Source organism: Triticum aestivum, chromosome 1B, assembly GCF_018294505.1.
Source record: "Triticum aestivum cultivar Chinese Spring chromosome 1B, IWGSC CS RefSeq v2.1, whole genome shotgun sequence".
Classification (NCBI taxonomy): Eukaryota; Viridiplantae; Streptophyta; class Magnoliopsida; order Poales; family Poaceae; genus Triticum; species Triticum aestivum.
The window spans coordinates 162,795,589-162,806,780 of NC_057795.1; the positions used below are offsets into that span (position 1 = coordinate 162,795,589).

Below are 11,192 nucleotides of genomic sequence, written 5' to 3' on the forward strand. Positions count from 1 at the left end.
TACACAAACTTGCAGCGGGGGTACAATTTTATACAAGAACTTGCGAAAGGACTCAAATTAGCCCCTAAACTTGCTCTGCGAGAACAAATTGATACAATTTAGTCTGAAACTTGCCATATTGGACAGGAGGCACGCATCGGCCAGTCCGATATTATGCAGAAACGCCCCCAAGTATAGCAATAAATGAACCCGTGGTCCTCAGAGAGAGCTGGTAGTAGAAAACTTAAAAGTGACCCCTGAGGTTATGCAAAATATTACATTTGCACTGCGAACCCAGTACAAACCCTGTCGTCTGTTCAGGTTTTCGCCTGCCTGTTCATTTCTCATCGGTCGCTTAGGCTGTTCGTTTCTCGTCAGCGACGAGTGACGGTGCTGCCTGGTTGGTTGTCGCCAACGAGATCGTCGCTTGATGGAGCCACGTCCCCGGGGCATTGGCGAGTTTCCTCCGGATTATGGTATGCACACTCCTGCTATGTTGGATGGTCCCCTATTTCGGACCTCTTATGGCTAGGGTTTTGATCATGTTTGAACAGAGGTATTCGTTCTTGATCAGCCCACTTAAACTAAAAGCAGAAAATTAAAGACAAAAACTACAAATTAACTTTAACGAAAACTCTAAACACAAAGATTAGGAATACTAAACTCCTCCCCGACAACGACACTAGAAAAAGGACTTGATATCTCATTTTTATTGATCTGGTATTGGAACAGAAAAAAGTATCCCGCACATATTTCCCTAGAGGTGACACTGGTTTATCGAACACACGAGAGGAAGATTCCCTTGAAGCGATGTTCTCTAGCAAGCTTTCGTCAAAGTGTCAAATCCAGCTTTTCACCGGATCAACAAACAAATAGTGATTTAAACACTTATAATAAAAAGAGGTATGGTATGAGGTCTTATTCTTACAACCTTGTATTTGTGATGGGATCAAATATGATATTAGTTTCTGCGCTGCACCCGTCGAGATATGCTTGCCACGGATCAAACGGAAATACCTTCGGTCAAACACGATCAAAACACTAGCCATAAGAGGGCCGAAATAGGGGACCATCCAATATAGCAGAAGGAGTGTACATACCATAATCTGGTGGAAACTTGCCAATGCCCCAGGGACGTGGGTCCATCAAGCGACGATCCCGTCGATGGCGGCCAACCAGGCAGTACCGTCGCTCGTCACGGACGAGAAACGAACAGCCGAAGCGGCCGATGAGAAACGAATAGGCAGGCGAACACGAACAGACGAAGGGTTTTGTATTGGGCTTCCAGTGCAAATGTAATATTTTGCATAACCTCAGGGGTCGTTTTAAAGTTTTCTACTACCAGCTCTCTATGAGGACCACAGTTTCGCTTAGTGCTATACTTGGGAGCGTTTCTGCATAATATCAGACTTACCGGCGCGTGCTTCCTGTCTGGCGTGGCAGGTTTCAGACTAAATTGCATCAATTTGTTCTCGCAGAGCAAGTTTAGGGGTTAATTTGAGTCGTTTTGCAAGTTCTTGTATGAAATTGTACCCCCGCTGCAAGTTTGTGTACTAAAACTGTAATTAACTCGATCTGAAATTGTTTGATGTGTATCATATAATTAACTCACAGATACTTGTGGTGACATTGGAGTATCTAGGTGACATTAGAGTTGGTTGGTGCATATCATATGGTGTTATTTTAGTACGAACTCTTGGATAGATCGAATGGAAAGAATAACTTTGTGTTATTTCAGTACGAACTCTTGAATAGATCAAACGAAAAGAATAACTTTAAGGTGGTTTCATACCCTACAAACAATTTATTCTTATGTTCTCCGCTAGATAAGAACTTTGGAGTGATTCTTCATCGCACGTTGATGGATGGTTATATGATCCAATTAGATTAGCATTGTTGAGAGATTGCACTAGCGAAAGTATGGAACCTAGGCCTCATTTTCAAGCATTGCAATATCATTTGTGCTCACTTTTATCGGTTGCTACCTTGCAATTTTTTTGTTCAGATTATGAAAATACATTTCTACCATCCATATTACACTTTTATCACCATCTCTTCGTCGAACTAGTGCACCTATACAATTTGCCATTGTATTGGGTGCGTTGGGGACACAAGAGACTCTTTGTTATTTTGTTGCAGGGTTGTTTGAGAGAGACCATCTTCATCCTATGCCTCCCACGGATTGATAAACCTTAGGTCATCCACTTGAGGGAAAATTGCTAATGTCCTACAAAACTCTACGCTTGGAGGCCCAACATGAGTCTACAAGAACAAGTTGTGTAGTAGACATCACGCCCTTGAGCATTGCGGCCGCCGGGCCGGCTAGACCGGTCAAGGTTTCCCCTGAACCCCAAGTACACCACTAGGGCTCACCACCATCGGAGCCGGCAGACGCAAGCCACCGAGATGTCGAGAGAGACAGTAGGACAAAGGGGAACCTCCAGATATAACGCAATAGAGCACCGCGCCGCGGCCGGACTCCACTAGCGACCCGCCGCCCGTGCGGCCGAGCACACTTGCCAGCGTCACCCATGGACGTTGCCAGCCGCCGGACGTCGCCGCCTTGCCGGCGGGGCCGCCGCCCCAAGGAACCGCAGCCTCTCATGCGAGGCTCTGGTCTGAAGACCATCGAGATCGATCCAAGCGCGGAGATTCCGGCCGCCACCTTCCCCGGTGCCCGCTCGGGCTTTCTCGGCGGCCGTCTCCGTGGCGGCGAGGAAGGAATGGTGATGGAGGGGTGGTGGCGTGGTGAAACCCTAATCGCCCCCGAGTCGCCCGAGGGATGACGCGAGGGCCGAGGGATCATCGCAGGCTTGTTGATTCGATCAGAAATGACGAAGAAGAGGCATCATGGCAGACACAATGTAAGTGTTGTTTCTTCTGTCCTCGATTGATGTTTGTCCTTCAGCTAATGTTCTTGATCAAAGGCTGATTATTTGTTGTTCTAGCTAAATGCAACGCAGAAAGCAACTCGCAACCAAGACGCTGCTGCTAACAGAGATGGAGACATGCTTTTCAAGTTAAATGAACTTTTTTCAAAATCGGTGAACTTTTTTTCAAATCGATGAACTTTTTTCCAAAATTGATGAACTTTTTTCGAATTTGTGAACTATTTTCGGATTTAATGAATATTTTTCAAATTTGTGAACTATTTTTGGGTTTCATAAACTGTTTTCCAAATTCTATGAACTTTTTTTCAAAATCGGTGAACCTTGTTACAATTTTTTCTGAACTTTCTTAAAAACTGGTGAACCTTTTTTTCAAATTCAATGATTTGTTTTCAATTTTTTGAAGTTTTTTCAGAATTTTGATGAACTTTTCGCAATATATATATATATTTTTAATTTGAATTCTTCTTCTTTTGAATTATTGATTTCTTTCTCAAAAAGTTAAGGTTGACCCCTCAAGGGTTGACCGGTCAACCACAAATGATCGATCAGGGAAGCTGGGAAAGTGCTCGTCGGGAGCGATCTCTTCGGCTTGTTCTTGGGCCGGCCCACGTACGCAGGAGAGTGGGCGCTGGTTTGGTCTACCGGCGCATAAGGCGCCAGTGAGGAGGTCTCCTGCCCAATGACCTTCTGCTCCACATTCCGGATTTGATTTGAATTGGTATTCTACTACAATCCAGGCCTAACCCAACCAAACCTTGGTGGGCCAAATAAGATCCAATAAAAACCAGAAAAGTTAAGCCCGAAATTAAAAAACTAAATGTTTTGATTAAGATGGCACCCCGCCAAAAACTACAGCAGATGCGCTCGCTGCCAAACAGGACAGGGCCATCCACCGAGGAGAGGAGCATAGAGGCTCGGATGGTGGAGTTATGCTTACGAGAGGAGATAATGTGGCATCAGAGGGCGCGTATCCAGTGGCTTGCGGAAGGCGATAGCAACACGAAGTTCTTTCACCGTAAAGCCAGCGCCCGCAAGGCAAAGAACCGCATAGTCGAGCTGCAGCGTGCTGATGGTTCAATCTGCAAAGAGGAGCACGAGATGGCGGATATGGCAAAAAATTTCTACAGTAATTTGTATGCTTTCGAGAATACGATAGGGATTTAGGAGGTGCTATCCCACATACCAACTAAGGTTGATGCAGCAATGAACATCACTCTTAATGTAGAGTATAGCAAAGCTGAGAAAAAACGGCTTTGTTCCAAATGTTTCCCACAAAGGCCCCTGGGCCGGCCGGCTTTACAGCACACTTTTTTCAGCGGCACTGGGAGCTGCGTGGTGATGAGGTTACTGCTATGGAGTTGCGAGTTCTGAATGGAGAGGATTCCCCGGAGAAGATAAACAAAACGTTCATCGTTCTTATTCCAAAGATTGCTAGTCCAAAAAATTTAGAACAATTTCGACCGATCAACCTCTGTAACGTGATCTTCAAGATTGCGTCAAAGGTTTTGGCTAACCGGCTCAAGCTTATTCTCCCCGACATCATCTCAGAGGAATAGTCAGCATTTGTACCAGGACGTCTCATTACTGATAACTTTATCTCGGCATACGAGCGTCTGCATTATATGAAGAGAAAGAACCTGAAGGGTAATAGATTTTGTGCTCTAGAACTTGACATGCTGAAAGCATACGATAGACTTGAGTGGAATTATTTGGAGAGACTTATGCTTAAGTTGGGGATCAACCCACGATTGACAGAGATAGTGATGAGGTGTGTCACCTCTGTTTCCTTCTCGGTCATCTTCAATGGAGGGAAGCAAGAGGAGTTTAGGCCCTCCCGAGGCCTAAGGCAGGGGGGCCCGATATCGCCATATCTGTTCTTATTGGCAGCTGAAGGCCTCTCCTGTTTGCTGAAATCCACACGGCCAAACGAGAGGATTCAGGGCATTACAGTGGCAGTCGGTGCACCCCAGGTAAATCATCTCCTTTTCGCAGATGACAGCCTTCTATTTTTTGATGCGACACCTGACATGGCAAACATAGTGGATCTCCTACTGCATAAATATTGTGCCGCTTCTAGCAGCGTATCAACAAGGATAAATCCTCCATATTCTTCAGTAAGGGCTGCTCGGAAAGCTTGAGGCAGGAGGTTAAACAGATTCTTGCAGTCCAGGATGAGAAATTGTTGGACAAATATCTTGGCCTCCCGGCTGATGTGGGGAGATCAAAGGAGGGGTCTTTCAAATATCTAAAAGACAGAATTTGGAAGCAAGTCCAGGGCTGGATGGAAAAAACACTCTTAGTTGGAGGTAAGGAAGTGCTCATCAAATCTGTCGCTCAAGCAATTCCCACATATTCCATGGCATGTTTCAAACTTCCACGGGGTTTGTGTCAGCATATTAACGGTCTTTTGTGAAAGTTCTGGTGGGGATCGAAGAATGGTGAGAGGAAGACCGCCTGGGTCTCCTGGGAAGTGATGACACAACCCAAATTCATGGGATGTATGGGGTTTCGCGACATTGAGCTTTTTAACTTGGCCCTGCTTGCTCGACAAGCCTGGCGCCTTCTTTAGGAACCCAACTCCCTCAGTGCCAGGATACTGAAGGCCGTCTACTACCCCGCATCCTCAATTCTTGAAGCCGAGGTGGGCAAGAATCCGTCGCAGGTCTGGCGATCAATAGCCGAAGGGAGGGACACGCTTAAATTGGGCTCAGGAGAGGACACACACATATGAATCAACAACTGGATCCCACGGGATTTCAAGCTCCGGCCAGTTTGCCCAAAATCCTCAAACCCTCCGCAGAAAGTTTCGGAGCTCATTAATCCAACTACCTTTACCTGGGATGGAGCTGCACTCGAGGAGCACTTCTATGCGATGGACAAGGAAGCAATTTTGAATATTCCCCTCAGCTCTAGGGTCCGAGAGGACTTCTGGTCATGGCATTATGAACGGAAGGGCATTTTTACCGTACGATCCGCGTACAGGCTGTTGTCATCAACTAAGCAGCAACGAACAGACTGGCTCGAGCATAACGAGGGGCACTCTAATGTTGAGACAGACCGCAGGTCATGGACCCAGCTGTGGGGAGCTCCGGTTCCTTCAAAAGTCAGAGTCTTTGCCTGGAGATTATCCAAGACTTCGATCCCGACAGGTGTTGTACGCCACCATCGCAGCATGGCTGATTCGGCGGAGTGCTCGATATGTCACGCTGCAAATGATACTTGGCGCCATACACGATAACCAGTTCCAAAGCCCGCTGAGCACTCATGTTTTCATCAACAATTTCTTGGTTGATCTGGAGATGATTCCGGAGAAGATGGCAAAGCCTAAGGGCCTGCACGCAAATTCCAGGGACCTGCATGTGAATGCGGGGGACCTGCATGCAAATACAGGGAATACAAATGAATGGTCGCAGCCTAGCCTGTGGATTCCGCTCGTCAATCATGCGGTCAAGATGAATGTCGATGGTGGCTTCTCGAAGATCGGTGACCGGGCAGCGTCAGCGGTGATTTGTAGAGACAAGCGAGGCATGTTTCTAGGTGCTTCCGCTATTATACATGACGGCCTCCTTGACCCCGCAGTTCTTGAAGCACAAGCTTGCAGCGAGGCACTTTCGCTCGCTATGGACCTGCATGTCCAATCTATCTGTGTCGCATCTGACTGCCTCGAAGTGGTGACCAACATAGATGCTGGAGTTCCATGCCGATATTTTGCTATCTTACAAGAGATTAAGCACCAGAGGAGGTCTTTCCACAATGTAACTTTTATTTATGAAAGTAAAAAACATAATGGGGAGGCACATGCCTTAGCAAAGGCAGATGCCTCTCTTAGCTCAGGGCGCCATGTGTGGCTTACTAGCTTGCCCGATAACATTTGTATCCCTATGTTTCTGAACGTTTAATAAAGGGTGCAGTTTGGCTCAAAAAAAAAAGATGGCACCCCGCCGAATATGTATGAAACCAGTGTATGCCTCATTAGCTTCCACCTAACATAGCAAATTGTATAAAGAGAATTTATGCCCGCATTTTGAAGACTCTATTACGTAGTTTGAAGCTACTTTTCCAGATTTTTTTTTATTAAAAGAGCTCTCAGTATTGCCAAATTGCCAACTACTCCCTCCGTTCCTAAATGTAAGTCCCTTTAAAGATTTCACTACAAACTACATACGAATGTATATAGACATATTTTAGAGTATAGATTCACTCATTTTGCTCCGTATGTAGTCCATAGTGGAAGTTTTAAAAAGACTTACATTTAGGAACGGAGGGAGTATTTGTTTTCAAGTAACTCTTGATTTGAAATGGGACGTTACGCTATTTCACGCAACAGGTAATCTAGTCAACTTAAGAAGGAACCCATCCACCTCCTGCTTGACAGCATAAGCTTCATATCATATTGAGGAGGGGGGCTCGGCTTTGATGAGCAGAGTTTAACAATATTTACAATGATAAAGATCCAAATTTAAGTTAGCAGTGTGATACATAATACTAACACTTCAGTTCACATGATTACCCGTTAACTCTGCTAGTGGTATCATGTGACAAAAAACCGTCATAGAGGTTTGTCTTCCATATGACAATACATTCGTCCGAAGATATGTCCCATCATGTAAAGAGTAGCAAAATAGCAGTAGCAGTAGGTAATCACAAATAATTTTTTGTGCCAAAACTTATAGTACATGATACTCAAAACATGTAGTAGAACCCAGTTCATTAATGCCACGATTCGTCAAGAGGGACAGAACCCAGTTCGTCAACATCTGAAAGTTTCAGAAATACTAGATGGCTACTACAAAACCTTTTTGAGACATATATCCACCTCATTGATGCCACGATTCTAGTACTAGTAGACAGGCAGCCGGGAAACCAGAAGGTTTAATCTGCACAGATCATAACTGAAAAAAAAAACAAGTGCACTAATAGACGCACACATAGGTGACATAAGTTCCTCTAAACAATCCCTTGGGTAGAACGAATTTGATCTGTCAACGTCAGCAAGCACATGAACTGGACTTCTTACGCGAAATGTTCTTCCTGATCTCCTTTTTGCACATAGGCCTTTTTCGAGACACCGTTTCTTGCCACTGTAATTTCCGTTAGATAATTACTAGGCCGCTTTCGATTCAGCGCCTCTGCTGATAATTTCTCAGCAGCGGCATTGCCCTGCTTTGCCTGACAGCGCCTCTGCTGATAATTTGTCAGCAGCGGCATTGCCCTGCTTTGCCTGACACTCATCACATGACCATTCTACTAATGTTGCATCAAGAACAACCGGGTCTGAACAATATCTGCAGAATAACGGATCACATCGATCAAGCAACAGACAATAATGAACAATCTCTCTCTCTCTCTCTCTCTCTCTCTCTCTCTCTCTCTCTCTCTCTCTCTCTCTCTCTCTCTCTCTCTCTCTCTCTCTCTCTCTCTCACGCAACGCCGGCGCCCCAGCGCCGGCGACCACACCATCCCTCCTTCCACCCCTACCCCCTACAACCTGAGATCACGCCCTGGTAGGGATCCGGTTCCTACCAGATATCAATAGTGAGAGGCTTGGAACATCTATATTTTGTCAAATATAGACATAAAAAAATATAATTAGTTCTTTCTTTCTTTTTACAGAAGTACAGGATGTTTTGAATTTTTCATAGTTTCTCAGACTTAACTTCAACATTAGATTTGCAACTCTCAAATTAGTGCAAATTAATCACAGTATTACAAAAATCTATTTAAACGATAAATACGATGGAGATAAATTTCAGAATGTTCGAACTTCAGGGTGCAGTCTAAGATCATTTACAAAAGAATAGATGGAGTATATGATATATTATAGAGAAACGTACTGATGCACAGTAGCACCGCAAGCGCAGAACATCACAAGATCTTCCATACCAACATCTCCACACACTTCACATAAAATTTTCTGCAAAATCACAAAAATAAGAGCATGTTCTTGAAAGCGTTAATAAAAGCATGTAACACTACTTCAAAATCAAATATGCACACATTAAAAATGTGCATAATAATTCCTTTGTTAAAACAATAGTATGCCCATTTCTGTTTTGACAAACACTTCTTTTTTGTCAGATTGTTCTCATATACTGAGCCTGAATGCATCAGAATGTCCATGGTAAATATTTTTACAACATTCTCGCAAGCTACACTTGGTAGCTCCAGCAGACTTCCTCTCGGTAGTTAATACCTGATTGAAAACTCTACCATCTGTGAAGACTATATCATCAGAGTGGCCATCCTGATCTCCACCGTCGGCTGAACCAACCGCAACACCGTTCACGTGGTTACCACATCGAGCGACAGAACGCTGGTAACAAACATCAGAGGCCTCTCGTGCCTGTCAACTTGTTAAGCAATCATTTAAGCCAATAATACCATGAACACTCACATATCATAAAGAAAAAATAATCTCAAAGATACAACGTACCAACTTTTTACCAAAGGACCGTAAGCCACCAACACGAGAACGGGTGCGATCGGCTTTCGCGAGCTTCTTAATTGTGTCGTAGTCATACGCCTTGCATCGTAGTGTCTGATGATGCAGCAGATTCTTCTCATGACCGAAATCCAAGTTATCCAGATAGAATATCTGCAAGTTGTTAGCAGTAAAACCAATCAGCAACCACTGCATCCCCAAAAACCAAGTGTCCTGCCTAGTGCCTACCTGTAAGAAAAGAATGCACCCAAACAGATTCTCCACGGGCTGCCCCTGAGCGAGAGCGGCCTGAACTTCGCGGGCAGAGTCCAGTATGACACGGATCACGTACTCGGACCAATCATACGTCTGAATCTCATCGGGACGCCGCAGGGCCATGAAGTAGTCCAGGGATACAGAGTCCACCTCCCTTGGAGCCAGCAGATTCTCCACCACGAAGACCACGAACGCGACCTTGAATGCAGCCCCGTCCTTCTCCGCCATTCCCCGACGGAATTTCTTCTTCAGTACATGCTTTGCAGCATGCAGGATTCTGAGTCTGCTGTCATCTCCTTCGTCCAAGCCGAGCGTGCCGCGCACGGTCGCCTTGGCCTCGTCGGAGACCAGCACCTGACCCTGATCCTTCTTGGGCACCGGGCGTCCTCCGGAAGGCACGCCGAACACTTTGCTGACGTCGTGTGGGTAGAACGGTATGCCGGCTACTTTGCCGGCTGCTGCAGGTTGAGCACCAGCGGCATCTCGTGCTACCTTGGTGAGGAGCCACAGGGAGAACCTGTGGCCGACCTTCCTGTGCAGTGGCAGCTCCAGCAGGCCCCCGAAACCGATTGACCGCACGAGCTGCTTCTTCTCGGGGGAGAAGCGGGAGATGACCTTGTGGACGGCCTTCGGGGAGCAAGGCGAGCTTAGTTTGGGATGGCTCCGACTCCGAGGCATCACTCACTGAACCAATGGGCTGTGTTATCCCCAAAATAAGAAACCAATCTGTGCTGCCTTGCGGAATGAAGAGCAAAATCAAGTGAGTTGGTAGGCGATTATGATGCTCGTCTGCTAAGCTGGGTGCGTCTTGCACAAGATTGAAGCAAGATTTACAGTTTCTGACTGTAAATCCCAACTCAGTCGCTTGCAGATTATGCAAGAGAGGCTAGCTCAACTGGATGCCATAGGACAGAAAGCAGAGCACATAGCCAGTGGAACTCACCAGTGCACGCCGAGAAGGAGCAATGCCCACCGCCGATCGAGCGCCGCAGCCGTCAAGAAAGTCCGATGGGGCGAAGTGGGAGGGGGAGGGGGAGAGAGAGAGATAGGAGCAGTTCAAGGCACGCGGCGACAGTACGGCCAGCTCGGGGACTGACGAGGCATGGACGGACGGTGGCAGGCGAAGTACCGACGGAAGTGACAATTCATGGAGATGGAAAGCAGGGCCCACAAAGCCCTGAGAACACTGCCGAGGATGACTGAGGAAAGGGCAAGGAGGACACGACGCTATGCTCATCTTTTTTGACTTTCTCGACCTGTTCATACTAGATCAGATCAGACCGATAATGTGAACGTTCACTTTTACTTTTTGAAAGGAGCAGTGTGTCATTCCGAAACCTACAAGTTCGGTGAAATCAGCATACGATCCATCACATATGGTGCGGGCGAGCAGCCACTGATTGAAACGATCGTATTGACAACATTTTCGTAAGCAAAGAGGCTCAACACACTCAAATTATGCGCTGTATCATTAGAGCATTTTAATTTTCTGAAAACTGAAAATCTATTAACTTATAGCCATCTAGCCTTTCCCATCAAGTTTTCTTTATACTAGCTAATTGTCTGTCCGTTGCAACGGGGCAAACAAATTTTAGTGACTCAATACCAATTATGAGTGCCTCGAT

The 11,192-nt window shown here is 45.9% G+C and overlaps 1 protein-coding gene across 2 annotated transcripts; it reads right to left on the reverse strand.

The window, feature by feature from the left end:
* Window positions 1-7,650: 7,650 nt before the first annotated feature.
* LOC123113594 (uncharacterized) lies at window positions 7,651-10,720 on the reverse strand. 2 transcript variants are annotated; one of them, XM_044534896.1, is made up of 7 exons: window positions 10,511-10,720; window positions 9,541-10,298; window positions 9,304-9,465; window positions 9,064-9,213; window positions 8,705-8,784; window positions 8,050-8,155; window positions 7,651-7,997 (listed from the first exon to the last, which is right to left on the reverse strand). In XM_044534896.1, the coding sequence occupies exons 2-7, from the start codon at window positions 10,243-10,245 to the stop codon at window positions 7,884-7,886; spliced, it is 1,317 nt and encodes a 438-aa protein (XP_044390831.1). In that variant the 5' UTR covers window positions 10,246-10,298; window positions 10,511-10,720; the 3' UTR covers window positions 7,651-7,883. The 2 variants fall into 2 exon arrangements, with proteins under 2 accessions (XP_044390831.1, XP_044390826.1); XM_044534891.1 differs by having other exon boundaries at window positions 9,541-10,302; window positions 10,511-10,719.
* Window positions 10,721-11,192: the final 472 nt, after the last annotated feature.